The sequence below is a fragment of the Aureobasidium pullulans genome (genome assembly GCF_000721785.1).
Source record: "Aureobasidium pullulans EXF-150 unplaced genomic scaffold scaffold_30, whole genome shotgun sequence".
NCBI lineage: Eukaryota > Fungi > Ascomycota > Dothideomycetes > Dothideales > Saccotheciaceae > Aureobasidium > Aureobasidium pullulans.
The window spans coordinates 251,487-269,947 of NW_021941050.1; the positions used below are offsets into that span (position 1 = coordinate 251,487).

The window sequence follows — 18,461 nt, forward strand, 5'->3', positions numbered from 1 at the left end:
GCATTCGTAAACGCTGATTTCAGCAACGGAGCATCATACTGGACGCCACTTGTCGGTCACGAGAACGCTGAGAATGGCGTGAAAGCTGAAGGCACGAACGGCGAGCTGTAAGTCTTGTGTACCCTTCCCCACTCAACATCAGGCTGACGATATTCCAGGTCCATCCACAGAGAGACATTCGACACTGGCGGCTGTTTCATCAAGACCTGTGCATTCGGTACTTGCCTGGCCAGTGGCGAGTGCGATGGCGGCTGTGACTCTGCTTGCCCACAACCTCAAGGTCCCTGGAAATTCACCGTGTCCCAAACGGTGGATCTCTGCACCTATTCCCAGTACAACGCTGAGTTCTCTGGTCGTATCCAGAGAAGCAATGACCGTACTAGTTGCAAAGTCAATAAGTGGTTTTTGCAGGGTGCAGACAGCAACTCACAGTGGCTCACTCGCGATTTCCCATTCGACAAGCCAATTTTGCCAATAACTGGTGCAAACAAAGGCAATCTGGTCATCGGCAACGCGAACGGTGGCAACAGTATTGTAAGTTACCCAACTTGCGAGGAGGAAACGACACTAAACAAGTTTTGGATTGCAGACTCCTATTACCATTCCAGCCAAGGACAACATTGCTTCATACAGGGTCAAGGTTGGAGTTGAAATCGAATGCACCTCAGATGACTTTGATGTCAGACTCGATGACTTCAAGCTCGTGCCAGAGTGAGTGACTCCAATCAGCATAAAAGATTCTTCACAGGCGACCTAAGGCTGACCATCAATGTAGCGCCTCCGCCTTCATGAAGCGTGACTTGCAAGCCAAGAGACAGTTGATGGTACATCCCGATCTCGTAACATTCCACCACAACAACACGTTGCAGGCGAGACAGATACCTGCAATCCCAGAGGGAAGCGCAATTCCCAACATCCCCGCAATCAACTCCATGCCTGCGGTCGCAATGAGTCAAGCAGCCCCAGTGATTGCCGGAGGTAATGCCCTCCCAACCATTGCAGCTGCCAATGGTATACCCACCATTGCGAAATCTCAAGCGGCTCCTGCTATTTCTGGTGGTATCCCCGTTATCGCCGCGTCTAACGCTGCTCCTGCTGTTGGCAAGACCCAGGCAGCCCCTGTTGTTCCAGTAGGGAATGCCGTTCCTACCATTGGCGCTGCAAATGCCGCACCGAGCATGGGAAAATCGACGGCAGCGCCAAATTTGGATGCCGCAAATGCTGCACCAACTTTGCCGCCCAATCTGGAAGCTCCGTCTTTCGATTATGTTCCTGGTGGCAATCTTGCAGGTGGGACATACACTCTTGGTGCTGCCGTACCCACAGCTACTGCCGTGTTCATTGGTGAGAACAAATATGTGTTCCCTGCCTTTGAGGACATCATGAAATCAGCTACGGTCGGCGTCGCCGGCGCAGCACCGACTGGTGGTTCCGGAGAGCCATTCACTGGTTGGACCACTATGAGCAATCTCGATACTCGTCAAGCGTCAAGTCTCGCTGCCGCAGAAGATGGCAACTTCTATATGGTTGGCAATACTGGAGGTGCATCCCCTGGGACAAAGTTTTACAGTGAAGACTCTGTCGCCTTCAAGGATGAGTCTGAGCGCATGTTCCATTACTATCCGAACACCATGTCTACTTATGGCGTGTCTAGACTTCGCGCCGCTCAAGTCCTGGACACACCATTGGGTGCTCAGCTTGTCACGCTCGTACCTGTCTCCACCCCTGATGGAGTTACCGCATATGTGGCAGCCGATACTGATGGCCATAACTACTTATTGGCATGGTGCACAGCTCCAAGATGGCAAGGGTCGAAGGTCTTCCTTGTGAGTGATTATGAGAAGGGCTTGGAGACTCTGTTGAGTGGTGATGTGCAATGGATCGTTACTGGTAACAACGTCACTGAGTGTGATCCATTGGTATTGACCAGTAAGGCTGGAGGACTGACGCCTACTTAATCATAATCCAGGAAGCGATATGGTATATATAATGAATTTATGATCTCTTTCAATTCGCAATCCTTCCTGAAGTCGTCGCTGTCCAAGTGAGTCATAATGTTTTGAGCCTCATCTTTTCGTGACTCATCAGAATGTTCTGACATTCTGAAAACAATTCAGGATACAACATCACTACAGCTCAACTCTCACACCTTTGTCACGAGCCGTTACACAATCTCGCCTTCACTGACAACCAACATCGTCGCCCATCCAAAATCTCAACAAACCATGTCTTCCGAATCAATCCCCACACCTCAATGCTCGACCAAACGATACTACGCAACAAACTCCCCCTGGGAAGAAGCAATCGGCTACTACCGCGCCATCCGCCACGACAAAAACATCTACATCTCCGGCACCACAGCCGTAGACCCCTCCTCCACCCCCTCCAATCCCCGCGTCCTCCATCCTGGAGACGCGGCCGCCCAAACCCGCGTCACCATTGATGAAATCGTCAAGGCTATCAAAGCTCTGGGAGGCAGAGGTGCGGAGAGTATCGTAAGGACGAAGATGTATGTGCAGAGGCAGCAGGATTGTGGGCCGGTAGGGGAGGTTTTCAAGAATATGGTGGGGAAGGGGAAAGGGAGTGAGTTTGGGTGTGCGGCGACTATGGTGGTGGTTGGGGGGTTTTGTGATCCGGAGATGTTGGTGGAGATTGAATGCGATGCTGTTGCTGATGCTGACGAGGAAACTGAGAAGAAGTAGATGGCTTTGTCGACCTTGAGCAGAATCCTCTTTGGTTGCAGCAATCACCAAGCTCAGACTTCTGATTCGAATAATACAGTTGGTTAGATCGTGACCAATTGGCTCATTCGTGATTCCATGACAGCGGACACCTGGTCATAAACTGCATCCACCACTTCCTTGAACGGTCACTCTCATTGTGTCCACGCACCCTACGACGAATAGCGTTTTTGCCTCGCCGAATACGAGACGACAGGTCTTAGCAGCGCTCAAAGACCGAAAACATCCGATCCCAGAACCAACAAAACCGCCGCAGCCGTAAACCCACCAGCCACCCCAAGCGAAATCCCACTCGACCACATAAGCGCCCAAAAAACAGACGGCGCATTCGGCGAAAGACCAGAGTCGTCGTGGAGAGCAAACAGCATACTCAAGAAGGCATGCATCAGTGTCAGAACGATTGCCGAACCCACACGGAACACCTCTTGATGTTCCGGGCTGAACTTCCGACGTGCCGTGCTTTGGATGATTTTAAGTGAGATTTTGGGAGCCAGAATACAGAGGCCCAAGGTGGTGAAGAAGACAATGCTGTCGAGGAAGGCGGTGGTGATGAGTTGAATCACTCCTTCCGCGGAAGCTTGGACTATGGAATCGAACGACGCTGGGTTTGCCATCGCCATCATGGGATAGGATGGAGGATGGTGATTGACGCTTGGATGATATCGCCTGGAAGTCGTCGCTCTTATTCGAGGAACGTACGTTATCTTATAGGCACGACGGCTATTCGCGGAAATAAGGAACCGGTTGCGACGTCAGTTTAGTGGAAGAAGCGGCCGCTAAAGAACGTTTCTGTCGATCTTCAATCCTTCCTCGATCACAAGCTTGATCTTCGACTTCCAGTCTTTTCGCGAGGGCAGGCACTCAATTCTTCTATAATTGACGCATGATACAATACAAGAATCACAATGTATAGGCTTGCGGCCTTATCACTAACCAATCGCTCAGGGCGTTGATCGCGGAGTATTTGGTCTTGAAGTCGTTGTAAAACTCTGGTCTGGTCGTGCTCATCACTGTTTTTGTAGCTGCACATTCACTGAGTGAGTGGTACGCAGTAAGAGCATGTTTGACAGACTTAGCGCATGCAGTGAAGAGACCGGATGAGATCCATGCTCTATCCTAACTCCATTTGGAATATCCTACATTCCAACTCCATCATCCTATGGATCTTACATGAAGTATTCGAGCTCCATAGAGTCTTGGAGTTTCGTGGGATAATCCATGGAATAAATTCACTGCCTATACGAAGGAAGTGAAGAGAATCGATCTGATGCTGCTATCAACCGGTGTGCATCTCTAGGTCATCCGTGGTGCTTTGCTGGAATTTCAAGAGCTTTTCAGTTTCAGGAAACATCCCATATCAATGTCCCTGACCGAATAGCTTCCATCCAAGATCTTGGTATTCTCCATCTCTAATGCCTCCTGCCGCTCTGTCTCCTTCCGCTTCCTCTCTTCTTTCAACTTTTCAGCCGGAACCTCAAACTCTAACCACTCTTCTGCGATACTTTTCGCACCAGCTTTCAACCCATACGTCGCATACATAGCGTCAGTGATATACTTAGGGACACCATGCTTGATCCCAACATCGAACACTCGTTCGTCACCAAAACCGATACGATCCGGCTTGACATCGTTTCCGATTGGAGGCAAATTCCACCGTCCAGCTTTTATCATATCGTTAAGTACATCATTGCTCGATCTCATCTTTTGATCGATTTCGGATTTACGCAGGGCAAGATAGGCTTCATCGCCTAAAGAGGCGCGTGTGCGTTCGTGTTCGGCGCGCCATTCTGATGGGCTGAGGTCTTCGATTGGGAAGCGCGAGATTCTGGATTCCACGTGTGTGCCACTATTCTGATTGAGTAGTGCGTGTGGTTGAGTCCCTGTCGCGAAGCATGGGAGCGATGCCAGTACGACTATAGAGATGGAGAGATCTTAATGTCATAGCAGTCGTCAGTTTTTTGATTAGACTAGGCCTGGCTAGGCGACGAACAGGTTCTCTTGTGCATTGTATTAGGTAAACAAATGGGTCTTGCAAGAAGCGCTCTTCGGTCCTGGATCTCGGTCTGGAAATGGTCTGCCAACGAGTGGACGCGGAATGTGGGGGCTGTGGTCGTACCTTTATATGTCAGTTTGTGGAGGGAATCCTTCCGCGGACGACGATCAGGTCCTGCCTGTCACGTGCGACGATCACTGCAAGTCATGGATACGTGAATGCTTTCACGCATTTTCAGAATGGAATGAACACATTACAACAAAAGCTTTGGTGGATGAATTGGGCTAGTTACAAGAGTACCAACAATGATTTCTAGCTCCTAGGACACCCACTTCTTGGCTATGTGCCAGACGAGGTGACAAGCCTGAGTTTGTTAATGCCATCGGAATAATTGTCACGGCGGCTAGAAAGCATGAGAAATGGGTCGGCCGACTTTCAAACGATGGCACGTCTGCTAGGAAACATTTGGAAGTCTTCGCTACTGTTGCTATAAGATATGACATACGAGCTATCAGAATTGCTACAAAGCTAAGCTGCAAATCGCTCAGTCTTGATAAGACTCTCAAGTTTCATACCCCCAATCCGGGAATGGCGGCGCAGTTCCATCACACGAATACTGTACTACATAATCACTCTCTTTGCCAGTTTGCAAGATGACAGTTCCATCCGGCGCCGTGATCGTCAACCCAACCGAAGTGGATCCATCCTGCTGACCCAATACGATTCGAAACGGCACATATGTTTCCGCCTCCATCCAATAGGTTGTCGTGTTTGTATTCTCCGGCGGCCAGCAACATCTAGCTTTGGCAACATAATTGCCACCGCTCGGTCCTCCTGTCCATCCCGAGTATGCTGCGTCGCCCATCCAGACATATGCAATGTCGTCGGCATCTTTGATGGTAAAGTTGTAGTAGCCAGTGACTTGAGCGAAGAAATATCCTTTGTGGGAGAGGTAGAAGTAGTTGTCTGAATACATCTGCGAGCTTCCGTAGAGTGAGACGCTGGACCATTCGCTGCCGTAAATGCCTACGCCTTGATTTGTGGTAGAGTTGTATGTTGGAGTCATTTGCTTGGTGTACGTGGCATCCATATTCGCGACGTCATTGCCATAGGGCTCGTTGCCATAGTAAGCAAACAAGTAACCTTTGTTGTTACAGTCGGACGAGGGCCGTGGACAGTAGAGCACGGTGCTTGTTTGTGGAATGTAGGAGGTTGAGCTTGAGATTACGGTCACAGTGATTGATTCCGTAGTTGTTTGTACGACGATATCTGTTTGTTGAATGCTACTGGTGACAGTCGCTGTTGACGTAGGGGTCTGTGAGATCGTGGAAATACCATAGCATGAGCATGCAGAAGAAACATCGTCGCACGAGTATTTCCTTAGAACAGAGGGTGCGACCGAACATGTTGCCGAGGCGGTGCTCGCATCTCCAGCATCATCTCTTTTCCAGAGGTATGTGGTTTGTGTAGCCAGTGTGGCAGGAACATCTCGTTTTCTGAAGTTATTACCGCTATTGCTGGCTGGTATACAAGTTGTCGTGGTGACCGTGGAGTTGTTGTAGTATTGAGTAACGACTCTCTGCGATGTCTCTGTTTGCACAGTCTGTGTAGTTGTGGTGAAAGAGGTCGTTCCTGTGGTTTGCGTACTATAGATTGTGGTAGTTGCGGTAACTACCGGAGGCGCCATGAATGACGAACAAAATTGCGAGGCTGATGGGTATGAGCTGAGAGTTGAAGCAGCACCTGTCTGGCAGAAACCAAGGGAGGTGAAAGATGCAGAGCTAGATGATTCCTCAGCTGGCATAAGCAAGCTTTTGGTCGTAGATTCGGCAGACTCAGTCTTCATCAAGGAGGACATCGACGTACTGGAGTCGCTGGAACTCATGGCAGACGGGGACTGTGTGCTACTGCTGGGAATTAAAAAGCTGGTCACAGAGGCAGAAGATTCCGCCATTGGCATCGTGGTGCTTTCGGTCGTTGGATCGGCAGAGTTGATCTGTGTGATCGAGGTCGACCGCGCATACTCAAAACTGCTCGACTCCAAGGCTGATGCAGAGGCGGTGTTCATTGGACCAGAAATAATGCTCTGCAAAGTGCTGGAGGAGGCTACGCTGAACATTTCCGAGAAGCTAGTCGCAGAGAATGATGAATCCTGTGCAACAACGTCCGAGGAGTACGGATCTGGAGTGGTTGATGTCTCTATCCAGCCGAGATCATCGCTTGGTGATGGAGAAGAAGCCGTGGGCAATGGTTCGGGAATGCTCGAGCTAGAAATCGTCGCAGAAGAAGATGTTGCAGCGCGGGCTGAGTTTGTTTCCATCTCAAGAGAAGTGTAAGTTGTATTGCTAGGGACATGGAAAGTGCTTGTCCTCTCTGTTGAAGAGGATGAGAATGTTTGAGCTGGATCCAAGTCCGTCGGGCTCGTACTGGATGAAGGAATCGTTGCTGTCTCAACTCGAACCTCCGACGAAGATGGCGTTGTATAATTTGAATCGTCTGGGAAAGTGGCAGAAGAAGTGGCCGCAGAAGGCATGGAGCTGGTGTTCATTTCGACGATGGCTGATTTTGCCTCGCTAGAGATGTAGAAAGAGCTTGAACTTTGTAAAGTAGATTCTGCAACAGTCTGAACTGTCTCCTCTCTAGTTGAGCTTGGGCCTGATGGTTCTACTGTCGATGAGGAGGAGTTTGACTCTTTGGCATATACATCAACAACATGCTCATCAGTGTCAAAAGTTTCAGGAGCTGCACTTGCGTACGGCTCAGTAGTGCCGGTGAATGTGGGACTTGTTTCGGAACTGCTCGAATAACTGAATGAACCATCCGTAACTTCAGGCAGCCGAACGAATGAACTTGATGGCTCCTCCGCTGAACTTGATTGAGCAAAGGGCGTTTGGCGGTCGTCGATGCTGCTGATGCCCGAAGATGAAATATCAGTGTCTTTGGAGTCGGTCACAGTTGTTTCCGGAGCATTAGCGATGGTTGATGGATCAGTTTGCGAAGATTCGATGTCAGTATTGAATGAAGCTGGAGTCTCAGGGGTTTTCGAGTCTGTGTAACTGCTGCCACCATCGGAAGTGCCAGCTGAAACATCTGACGTGATGATTGATGGAGTCGTTGCCAGCGCAATAGCATCATAGCCGACTGTTGGTGAGGCAGACACACTTGCAGGCTTGTAGTATGTCAACGTTGAACCTTCAGTCGACGAACCACCCGAGGATGCGCCTAAGAAATTCTGCCCGATAATTGTACTTGACGGTGAGCCAGAAGATGATGACTGAGTAGAAAAGACCATCTCAGACGCCGGGAATGTGCTTGAGGGGACTGCTGATGAGAACGAGTTCGTCTCAACAGAGGAAGAGCCAGTTGAACTGGTCGCATTCAACCATAGGGAGTCGATAGCAGTAGTAACCAGCGAGCTAGTGCTGTGGCTGCTAGCCATGGAGAACATGCTGACCAACAACTCTTGAGATCTGGAGCTCACAAAATCATCTGCGACATTCGTTGTTTGGACCGAGACGACTGTTTCTGCGACAGTGCTGGAGGCAGATGAAGATAAAGAGCTGTCAAGAATTCGTTCACTCAATGATGAAGATGGGGTGATCGCTTGTCCCTCAGGACCCAGAATTGTCTGAGAAGTTTGCGTTGATTCGTAATGACTTTGAGATGTGACGTTCAGATTAGCTTGATTGTACTGGGCAAGACTCGTAAAGGGAGTTGTTTCAGGGTCGAGTGATGTTTGCGCCGAGTCTGTAAGAGTCGCAGAACTGTTCACAGTTGATTCGGTGGGCGGCTCAGTAGTGAAGGTATATTGCGAATCACTAATTGGAGTAAATTCGTGGTCGAGACTGCTTATCCCGGAAGATGGTAAAGGATCTGGTAGAGATTCAGTTGTGCTCCAGCTTTCAATGGTTGCAAATTTCGAAGAAGACGTCTCAAAAGCGGTCTCAGAAGAAACTGCGGTCAGCAAGAATGAAGTGGTCAGGTTCCATGTTGCTGAGTTAAGGAGCCCCGAGCTTTCACTGCTCATCGAAGCTGCAGAAACGCTTGAGATAGTCGAAGGACGCCATTCTTCCGAAGTGCTGTGTAATGCTTCGCTCCCGATACCAGTGACTGCTGAAGATCCCTGTGTGGTTATCGTAGTCGAGGCGCTTGTGATCTTTGCAGACAACACGAGCCCTCCTTGCGTGGAATTGGCAGACATGGCTTTGATCTCAGTGATCAAGGAATCACTGACCGTGTCCACTGTTGAATGAGGAGTGATCCTAGTTGCGATCGTTTGCTCGGAGCTTTGCGCGCCATCGCTGCTGAGTACTGCCGTTCGAGAGACCTCATAGTCGTTACTTAGGACCCTTGAGCTCGATGGTATGATAACCACAGAAGATATTGTATCGAAGGAAATCGAAGGTGTAGGGGTCGGAAGGAGGGTCGCAATGGACTCGGATAGATCTGTGGTTGCCAGAGCCGCAGATGTCTCATGATACATGAAGTCTTCGTAAGATTTGGACGCCAATTTTGAGGTTTGTGAAAGATCGGGAGTGTTTGAAGGAGTGTCTGAGCTGATCCAAACACCAGGGGCTTTGTTAGAGGACATGGAAGTCAAAGATGATTGCTGATCAGCCGTAGCTTCAGAGGTTTTGGTCGGCATCCATTCCGGATAGCCACCACCACTAGAGTATGTAGGGTACTCCAATTCAGTAAAGGTAGATGAGGCCTCGAGACTTAGAGCTGCTGTCACTGAGGGTTCTGGAAGTGTCTGCACACGAGGAGTTCCAGTCATAGGAAATGTCATGGGAAGAATGTTTGACGTCGGCAGGACTGGAGTATCAGACTCAATGGATGTGGCTACAAAAGCCGATGTGTGTGGTTCTTCTCCAGATGTGGTTTCTTGATACTGCGAATTAGTAGAGGTTGATCCGGTTCCTCGAGACGGACTGCCCGTATGACCGGAAGCGGATGGTAATGTGCTGGTCGCAGGCACGTTCCGAGCGGACGAAGTTTGGCCTTGGACAATCGATGCTGAATTTTCAGAAGCCACCGCGCTGTCATCGACCTGCATGGTCCAAGTTGACGCTTTGGAGGGTTCGGATGCAGCACTAGCCGTAGTTGGGGTAATGATGCTACGGGAGACTGAATCAAAGCCAACAGAATGGCTGGGCGCGAAAGTGCTTGAGGTTGCTCCGCTTGCAGATGCATCTGGACACGACGTGAACACCACCGCTGAAGCCAGATCTCGGGGTTGTGTCGAGGAGGTAGTAACGGGAAGCTTGCCTCTCATTGATGCCCACCTCATTGAAGTCTTCTGTTGAGTCTGACTGCCACTGCTCGTGTCGATGAAACTTTGTATAGGGGCGATAGATGCGGAGGAAATGGTTGATTTAGCCTTCGTGCCAAGTGGTTGGCCCCTAATGACCGTGATGGATTTGTACACGGTGCTGGATAATTGGGACGTCACTCCAACTGACGAAGAGGCCGGGTCCGTTGGAGGTGCTAGAGTGCCAACCTTCAGAACGTCGCTGTGAAAAGACGATTCGGCTGCTGTGAACACTACCTTATCATGGGTCGCGCTTGAGATTTCAGAGAGAGCGCTGCTGGTCGTTGGCATACCTCTGGTCGCCGTTATCAAGGTGTAAGTTTTTCTCGTTGTCGGAGTATTGCTTTTAGACGATCTGGATACTGTGGAAGCAGAAGAACCAGAAGTCTGCAATGGAGTGACCTGCGATGAAGAAGCAGATGTTGTGATATCTGCGGACACGATGGGGGCTCCGCGTTTCGCCGAATCTGTTTCAGAGGTTGTCGAAGAAAGGACCACCGAGGTTGACGACTTCATTGTGGAAAGTGATGGTGAGATTCTGGACGCAAAGCCCAGCACCGTCGCAGCTTTGAATGACAAAGTGACTTGCGGAGTAGATGCGACTGTACCTGTAGACGCTTTCGCGATTCGGCTAGAAGCACTTGATGTGGCTTGTTTTGCAATGCTCGAAGATTTGGTCGACGCGAGGGTTCTTGCTGTTGAAGTCTGCTGAGCCTTTGCTACGGAAGCAACAGTTGAGGATCCTATAGCGCATTTGCAGCCTGTAAGTAAGTTCGACACTGAGAGTCCTGGTACAGGTGATCGCTTCCTCGGGCTAGGAGTGATGTTCAGCTTTGTCTCGCAGGTATGATAGAGATGTCTCTCACTAGCCGAGGTAGAAGTTGCAAAACTCAGCAACGTGCTTGTATTCACCATTCAGTAATTTGGTCCATTGGCTGCATTGCTTGCTGGAAGGAAGGGCTCTATGGATGATGGTGGGCTCCGGCGGTGGCGATGCTTGAATACATTTGCAAGCATTTTGGAGTGCTGTGACACCCAGACTAGGTAATGGAGAGCGAGTTCGCTTGCTAAGACGCCAGTTAGCAGTAGGTCATATGTAACCGTCAGTCTGAACGTACTCTGACAGATAGAATTTGCAGAACTCAAGAGGATGAGAGACTTCCTTCTTCACCAGCGAAACGTCTGATTTGATACAGGAGAGCTTGTTTGCTGTCTTGATTGTCGAGCGGCCGTGTATTTCTGCATGGTTCGGGCTATCTGCAGCGACTAGAAGTGCAAGAACGCAAAGGGCGAAGACCCTGAGCAAGAAGTAGAAGCTCATGTTTAACTTTATCTGTCCAACATGGAAGGAACGATGTGTTGTGAAGTCCAAGCTCCTGAGGTGGGCAGCGGTGGAAAACGAACTGGACGCATGTTCTTGTGCAAACGCCGTGCGTTGGAGGACATGGCGCACTTATCATATGCTGATGGTGGTTCTGACGGAAGCAGTCAACTTCAACGGGTGAGACTAGGAGAGACACAGAAGGTCCGAGATCTATAGTCTAGCAACTTGTGTAAGGCCGTATCGGTACATCGACTGGCGGAAACGGCGGAGGAACGTCTAAGAAGGATGCATTTTACTGTATTGCTTTTGCATCTGCTTGCAATCGGTCTAGGCGCATACCGTGTCAGATCTACGCTCTTTCAAGGACGATACTAACCACTGACCTTCGAGTATGGCTTTGTGAAGGCCAAGCGTGTAAGAAAATACAGGGCATCCATGGAAACATTCTTAGAAGATAACGTTCGTCATTGTTCTCTGCAAGGCCTCGAACTCCTGTGGCTTCTAGCAAGGAGCGACATATAAATGAAACCCTACCGGTCAGAGCCTCATTCTGTACCGAAGCAGCCGAATGGAGGTTGGAAGTAGGGCACACCTTGTTGTCTGACTCGCGTTAGCACCGGTGGCTGGACGAGTCAGCTTTCTACATGTTCGACCTGGTCTCCAGCCTGAACATTGAATTCTGTGACTCAGGTCTGCTGTCGCCGTTCCAGTTGCTGATTGCGACATTCGATTAGTTCTATACTCAAGCGATGCACATGGCCGTCAGCAGTAATTATTGGAATTCCAAACTTGAACTTATGTTGCGGCTCGGCATTCGTCCAACATCCGGACGGTTGATGGTTTCAACGGTCGCGAGCAACGGTATTGCGTTACCCACCAATTACTAAGATACTGCGTTTCTCACCTCCTTGATGACGGGGCTTGTAGGCATTCAACATTGTACAAGCAAGTAAGAGAGCAGCCAGATGTTTGGTCTCGCAAATATCGCACGGCTCCACATTCCGAGCCACATCTCTCGGATCGGGTGTCCACCTTCACAGGTGTAATAAGCTCGTGAAAGACACTAGAAAATGTGCTTGCGCTTGGTTAATTCGTGCGATATACCATACCTCCAGCTATTCCCAGTCTACGAATGGCTGTAGAAGAAGTCCATGATGAGGGGCGTAGCATCAATTGGAGCGCCAGCGTTGATGCTTGCCCAAGAATGTCCCCAACCAGCAACCTTGTAGTGGGTGACCAAACCCTGCACACCTTGAGAAGCACCGAACTCGTACTTAGTCACCTTGCCACTCGCCAACGATGTGGTAATATTGGAGGTCGAAAGACCATCTCTTATTGCCCAATCAGTGACCCAATGCGGTACTGTTGGCAGACAATATCCCCGTCGAGCTCCGCCTGGATAGGGAATAGTGCCGTCTGTGTCGCCGTGAAATTCGATCATCGGGAGGTTTGATCTACTTGGCGAACATATTGGCTGGACAATCGTATTCGTGAGGACGGAGGTTGGGTTGCAGGTCCCGGTGGTGTTGGTATACTCTGCGCCGGAGTTCACCGAGAAAGTGCTGAATCGTTGGGAGAGTGTCGGGTCGCAAGCAAGAGTTCCAACAAACCCTCCGCCGTTTGAGAAACCGGTTGCAAGCATGCGGCTTGTGTCGATACAGTAATTGTTGGAGATGTAGTCGAGCAAGTCGCTCGTGAACGCCAAATCGTCGTAATAAGGGTTTGTACCGACAGTTGCCGGATCACCCTGCCATTGTTGCTGTTCAATGAGTCAGCTCTAGTGTATCATCTCTGCAGCGCTCTCAGTGATACTCACATCACCGCCAAGAGGATAAACAGCAATAGCGAATGGATTCCATGTTTCGCTCGACAACTTTGAATCACTTTCTACAGAGAGCTGTGTGTTTGACCGACCGTGATACGCGACGATCAAGGGCACAGCCATGTTGTTCTTGTATGACGTTGGTACATGAACATTGAACGACCTGACTTGACCCTTTGAGGTGATCTGGAAAGTGGTAGAAGTGCCTCCGAGCTGAACTCCGGGTAGCAGGGGGGCACCACAGCCTGAACTTGCCCTGCTGTTGCCGGTCACTGGGACCGGATAGTTCTGGAGGTTGATGATGAACGCACTGCTCGCTGAAGACTTGGTGATTAGGCTGACGAAGGCGGTCTTGAAGTAGCAACTGGTCCCGATGTATGTGACAGCGGCACAATTCGCAGTTGTTCTGCAGGCTTCAATACAAGCGGGGAAGGTGCTTGCAGATGTTGAGCCGAACGATCCGGGGCTTGTGTCAAAACCACACAAAATCTGCCAATCGTTCCTTGCGGTGTCTACGAAGGACGTGAAGTTGGAAGATGGACACAAGCTGGTGGAAGCGGCGACTGCAGTGGACAAAGTGGACGATGCAGATGATGCAGATGATGCAGACGCTGCGGAGGTAACCACTGTCGCAAGAGTAGACGCAACACTGCTTTGAGATGATGCGCCAACATTTCCAATTCTGACAGCTGAGACGTAGGAGCTTGAAGCAGCAGGGTATGTGCCCATGGACTTTTTGAGCCAACACGTTCCCGGACTTAGGCCATTGGCACCACCAACATAGGTGAAGCCTTGACAGCCCGCAGATGCGGCCGCATCGCAAGCAGTCATACAGTCGAGATAGGAGTTTGCTGCTTTGGTGTTGGCATAGGAACCGACGTTGTTGTCAGCGGAGCACGTGACGCGATAGGTGCTGCCAGTGCTGTCCGTGATGGTCTGCCCATTCGCAGAGGGACATTGACTTGCGGTCGGTATCGCTTGTGCATTGGCGAGACCCGCACCAAAGAGAAAGAAGATAAGAACAATCATCGCGACTTAGCTGGATAAACTCAAGAATAGCCTATTTACGGAGAGAGAAGCCCGGAAGGTCTTATGTATTCGGGCTACATTCAATGATGGGACATCACCACCCGCTCAAGATGACGACGATTGTAGAGCAGGAGCGGGTCGTTGTGGAAATGAAAGTCTTCCATGGAGCGAGACGCTGACCAGGCTCACCATCTTGATTCACCTACACCCATAGAAAATGAAGCTGTGGCAGCCAGGTAAGGTTGGGGAATGCATGTGTGGAGCAAAAACAAACATTTGATGATATGCGGGCAACTGTTCGGGTAAGTCGTTCACCTCATAGGCGTGCCAGAACCAAGGCTTGTGACATGCTGAAGCTGTACATTGGATGATACACTTTCGGCACACACGCCACGAAGTCCGCGGTGGTTCATTGATCGTGATCGCAACGTTGAGAGGAGGCCAGACATGCTGCCACACACTCTGCCGCACCGGCTCAGCAGAGCAGACGACCGTGTTTCACAGAGGGCACCAGTCCAAGAGCGTGCGATGTAGATAACCAGGCAGATCGTTGTTGCTTCGAGATAGAAGCTGCAAGGGCGAAAGGCTTGCTCAGATGGTGGTAGAGGTGGGGAAGGAAGGAAGGAATCCACTCGGTTGCGCTTGCTGACAGGTTCTGCCAAGCGCCGGGGATAATCGTCGGCCTGCATCAACAAAGCTTATCCATTCATCCCGACCCCCCCTCTCTCGATCTCTCGGTCATCATCTCGCAGTCCGCAGGGAAGCGAGTCTGGCTGCTCTGGCACGTGAAGTGCGCTTCCCTATCTTGACGCAACAACGTCAGAGGAGGTATTTGCCGCCCGCCGTAGCCTGCCACGCCCATTCCCTCGCCTTCACAAACACGGTCACCTCAAACAAGTCCACGAGCCCTCTGCGACAATCCACTCCCGACTCACCACTCCGCCCCTCCGCCCTCGCACCCATATCCGTATTCGAAGCGCTGCGCACGATGCCATGCGAAGAACAAGAAGTGGGCTTTTCGAAACAGGCCGCCCTGGAGGGGCGGCAAGCGCATCAAAGAAGACCATGGCAAAGAGAGCCGTCTTTCTCGACCTACTGTGGTCGTTAAGGAGAGCAAGGTAAGAAGGGTTGCTGTGCTCATGCACGCCTGTGCCGCCGTCGATTGTAGGGATACCATCGCGCAACATGGACATTGCAATATCTGGTCTGGCCCGAGGATACGAGACTCCGCAAGAACCGACCCCATCAAGCCTGTCAGAGACGCGCCGGGTCATGACTGCGCGAAAAAGCAAGGATGTCTTATTGCATGGGCATAAAACATGCATCCACTCGCTCCAATGTGTAACGGCAAACGCTGATGGCATGTGTGCTGGGCTGTCGATCCTGACTACGACTAGGCTACAGTTCCCATCACGCTACATCGTCAGGTCAGTATAGAGGCCATTCACGTGTGCGACTCCAGCAGTGTGCGAACGATTTCGTCGACATGCGACGTTTTGACGCAGTTGAGTTCCTATTCCATGCGACATCTTTGGTTTACTGCACACCAGAGCTTCATGCTAGAAGTGATACCAGTACAAATCAACTCGAGCAGTCGCAGTTCTTGTAGATCATCTGCGCTTCTGAAGTTTGGGAGGTACATATGTACGTTTCATTGCTGATTGGATGATGACTTTGATTTTGGTTTGGCACGGGAACATATTCACGGACCATTTCTTGAGTGTATCTCGAGCAAATTGTCGACGACCGAGCGAGCTGTTGTGATCGGTCCTTGATCGTTTTTCTCGTCGACTCTTCGTGTCGGTACCGGTGCCTCAAGCTCTGCCAGGAACACACCGGGAAGTTGTGCCGGCATTCCGATCGCTGTTCGGCGGACAGCTCAAACCTGGTTCCCTCTGGAAGCTCAAATATCCTGCCATCTGGCAGTTCAACCCTTATGGGCCCCTCGGTGACTGATGAAATTGTGCTAGTGTCGCTTTCCAAGTCCTGCGATCGATGTTTCAGATCTTGAAGATTGACCGAACCAGACATCTTCTGTTCCCTGCGCATGGCCCTGAAAATGTGTGTTTCCCAGATACTAGTGATGAAAAGGATTAGATGCAGTGCTGTTAGGCCTACAGTAAGACCCCAGACCATCACGAGCGGAAACTCTACAGATGCAGTGCTGACGTGGAAGCCGAATTCGCCAGGGCATGTGATGGCCATGTCGATAATCAGCAAAGGAAGAGTCAAGGTGTCGCCGGCCAGTAAGAAGACAGGATTGATGTTTGAATTCTTCCGAGTCCTGAACAATAGAACAATGGCGAAAACATCAACAATGACTGCGATTAGAGGCTGGTGGGGGGTTAGTCAACTACTCGTGAAAGCGATGCAGCGCGACAACATACACAAGTAATGGCCAAGCTCTCATACACATATCCAACATCATATTGGCTATAGAGAGTATAATCGCGCCATGTCGCGCCAAAAGTGATAAGAGTGACGACCGCGGTGACCAGAGCGAGCCAACGAAGCGCAGCCTTACAGTACCAGTATTTGTTGTAACCGTGGGTTAGGCGCTGCCACCTTGTCGTATTTCTTTGTGACAACTCCATGGTCGTGCAGGCTGACTGACTGTTGTTGAACGAAGGAAAGAACTTGTGCGACCGGAGACGGCTTTCGCGTCCACGATTCGTCGATCGGCACGACTCCTCAATCCTTCGCTTGAAATAGTCTAGATATAGTGGGGGCGCGTCACTTCATAGCGGCACGGCTTCGTTTTCATCTATTCGGCCGTACTCGATTAGGGGTTCGAACAAAAGATGCAGGATCTTTGTCGCGAGAACAATTTGCCTGACTGCCTCAGGCGTTTTTCAGTTCCTCAAGAAGCGCCGCGCTGCGAGGCTCGCTCCCTCTCTATGACCATTCTGAAGCAATCCATATCATCAAGACTTTGACATGCCATTGCAGTCATATCTTCGCTTCTCACATACATGGGTGCTGAGATGGCATGTTGAGTGTAAATTATGATGCACGACAACAGGGCATCAAGGTATTACATTTCAATGGAGGCTCCCTTCTCATACCCAGTCCCACTCTCATCTCAACTGTCTTTCCTGAGATCAGCTTGTCTCGGTAAAACAAGCATGTTTTCTACCTCTCTTCTGCATCACGACCCTATACCGTTTTCTTATGAGTTCTTCATCGAGTGCCATATAGTATTTCCCACGTTGCGCGCCACGCACTCCATCGTATGGCTCACAACTTTCTTCACGACACCCTCGACGATATCAGTCGTCTCTGTGACCTCCCTCTCCACACTTTCTCGCACAACTGACTGTCTTCGACCACTGAAGTGCGAATCTGTTGAAGCCTGAGCACCCATCACGGTGTATGCCAAAGGTCGAACGCTCGATGTTGTGGATGACGATTGTTGGGCAATTGGCAAGGCAAGAGCGACTTCGCGTGATTCTTCGGGCGTGGTAGAGTCTGAACCACCAATGAGAGCAGTGGCTGCATCGTTCATCATCTCGGATCGCACAGCGTCGCCGCCGAACGTGAAGGCGAGGACCGCGAAGGCTCCGAGGACGACACCTCCAAGGACGGTACAAATATTGTTGACGGTGGTGGACATTGCGGTCTCAGGTTGGACTTCTCGGTTGACAGGAGTGACCGCGGTATTCTCGGATGAGCTCTGGCTTATTTGACGAGGGTGAGATCTAGCAGTCTTGTCGTTGCGGTTGGCTGGAGTTGATCTCTTCTTGGTCATCATGAGCTACAGGTGATGGAAGAAATGTGCTGTCGGGAAATGCAGGAAGGAATTGAGCTGTGACAAACATCGGATGCCAATCAGAGAATCAGAGATCACTATATATCAGAAGACGAGAAATCACTTCGAGGAGCATTCATATGCTACGGTCTCATCTTTGCGCATAGCGGCTGATCTATGTGTGTCTTACGATACCTAATACTCAAGACAGCGTATCATATGTGTAAGACCACAAAGAATGTCAAAAACATCAAACAGGCAAAGAGACAACATAGTGTGTGTCATGACGGATATTCGAGTCCCGTCTTAGCTTGAGTCTCAGCCTTTAATGTTCATAAAGGATTTTAGGAACTCCATACGGATACCTTCCAAAAGCTCCTCGAAAAATGGGAGCCTGCCGGGTGGAACAGATGTTTGCAGTTTCGCAGAAGCGAGATCTACAATTGCTGACTATAACGAGAACGATATCAGCGGCACTCAGGTGGAGTATCTT

General features: G+C 50.3%; 10 protein-coding genes across 10 annotated transcripts; 2 read left to right on the top strand and 8 right to left on the bottom strand.

The window, feature by feature from the left end:
• The first annotated feature begins 589 nt into the window (after positions 1 to 589).
• M438DRAFT_142099 (uncharacterized protein) lies at positions 590 to 1,993 on the top strand. Its single transcript, XM_029898902.1, has 2 exons — positions 590 to 711; positions 776 to 1,993. The coding sequence occupies exon 2, from the start codon at positions 789 to 791 to the stop codon at positions 1,956 to 1,958; it is 1,170 nt and encodes a 389-aa protein (XP_029755978.1). The 5' UTR covers positions 590 to 711; positions 776 to 788; the 3' UTR covers positions 1,959 to 1,993.
• Positions 1,994 to 2,225: 232 nt separating this feature from the next.
• Positions 2,226 to 2,702, top strand: M438DRAFT_283047 (YjgH family protein; the record flags this gene model as incomplete). Its single annotated transcript, XM_029901350.1, has 1 exon — positions 2,226 to 2,702. One exon carries the CDS (start codon positions 2,226 to 2,228, stop codon positions 2,700 to 2,702), a length of 477 nt encoding a protein of 158 aa, XP_029755979.1.
• Positions 2,703 to 2,826: 124 nt separating this feature from the next.
• M438DRAFT_142101 (uncharacterized protein) lies at positions 2,827 to 3,581 on the bottom strand. Its single transcript, XM_029898903.1, has one exon. It carries the CDS (start codon positions 3,362 to 3,364, stop codon positions 2,951 to 2,953), a length of 414 nt encoding a protein of 137 aa, XP_029755980.1. The 5' UTR covers positions 3,365 to 3,581; the 3' UTR covers positions 2,827 to 2,950.
• A 365-nt stretch (positions 3,582 to 3,946) lies between these two features.
• M438DRAFT_409305 (uncharacterized protein) lies at positions 3,947 to 4,816 on the bottom strand. Its single transcript, XM_029910008.1, has 2 exons — positions 4,732 to 4,816; positions 3,947 to 4,672 (listed from the first exon to the last, which is right to left on the bottom strand). The coding sequence occupies exons 1-2, from the start codon at positions 4,745 to 4,747 to the stop codon at positions 4,065 to 4,067; spliced, it is 624 nt and encodes a 207-aa protein (XP_029755981.1). The 5' UTR covers positions 4,748 to 4,816; the 3' UTR covers positions 3,947 to 4,064.
• A 486-nt stretch (positions 4,817 to 5,302) lies between these two features.
• M438DRAFT_305781 (uncharacterized protein) lies at positions 5,303 to 5,740 on the bottom strand (the record flags this gene model as incomplete). The annotated part of the gene is made up of 1 exon (XM_029902238.1): positions 5,303 to 5,740. A coding segment is annotated over exon 1 (408 nt), but the record flags the coding sequence as incomplete, so codon positions are not given.
• Positions 5,741 to 10,910: 5,170 nt separating this feature from the next.
• M438DRAFT_283020 (uncharacterized protein) lies at positions 10,911 to 11,366 on the bottom strand (the record flags this gene model as incomplete). The annotated part of the gene is made up of 2 exons (XM_029901348.1): positions 10,911 to 11,108; positions 11,160 to 11,366. 2 exons carry the CDS (start codon positions 11,364 to 11,366, stop codon positions 10,911 to 10,913), a joined length of 405 nt encoding a protein of 134 aa, XP_029755983.1.
• A 1,129-nt stretch (positions 11,367 to 12,495) lies between these two features.
• On the bottom strand, positions 12,496 to 13,920 carry M438DRAFT_283164 (uncharacterized protein; the record flags this gene model as incomplete). The annotated part of the gene is made up of 2 exons (XM_029901362.1): positions 12,496 to 13,128; positions 13,186 to 13,920. 2 exons carry the CDS (start codon positions 13,918 to 13,920, stop codon positions 12,496 to 12,498), a joined length of 1,368 nt encoding a protein of 455 aa, XP_029755984.1.
• Positions 13,921 to 15,006: 1,086 nt separating this feature from the next.
• M438DRAFT_142150 (uncharacterized protein) lies at positions 15,007 to 15,692 on the bottom strand. The gene has a single exon (XM_029898904.1). The coding sequence runs from the start codon at positions 15,582 to 15,584 to the stop codon at positions 15,105 to 15,107; it is 480 nt and encodes a 159-aa protein (XP_029755985.1). The 5' UTR covers positions 15,585 to 15,692; the 3' UTR covers positions 15,007 to 15,104.
• A 109-nt stretch (positions 15,693 to 15,801) lies between these two features.
• Positions 15,802 to 16,814, bottom strand: M438DRAFT_359442 (uncharacterized protein; the record flags this gene model as incomplete). The annotated part of the gene is made up of 2 exons (XM_029907338.1): positions 15,802 to 16,554; positions 16,608 to 16,814. 2 exons carry the CDS (start codon positions 16,812 to 16,814, stop codon positions 15,802 to 15,804), a joined length of 960 nt encoding a protein of 319 aa, XP_029755986.1.
• A 356-nt stretch (positions 16,815 to 17,170) lies between these two features.
• Positions 17,171 to 18,119, bottom strand: M438DRAFT_409309 (uncharacterized protein). Its single transcript, XM_029910009.1, has one exon. The coding sequence runs from the start codon at positions 17,969 to 17,971 to the stop codon at positions 17,390 to 17,392; it is 582 nt and encodes a 193-aa protein (XP_029755987.1). The 5' UTR covers positions 17,972 to 18,119; the 3' UTR covers positions 17,171 to 17,389.
• Between the last annotated feature and the right edge of the window lie 342 nt (positions 18,120 to 18,461).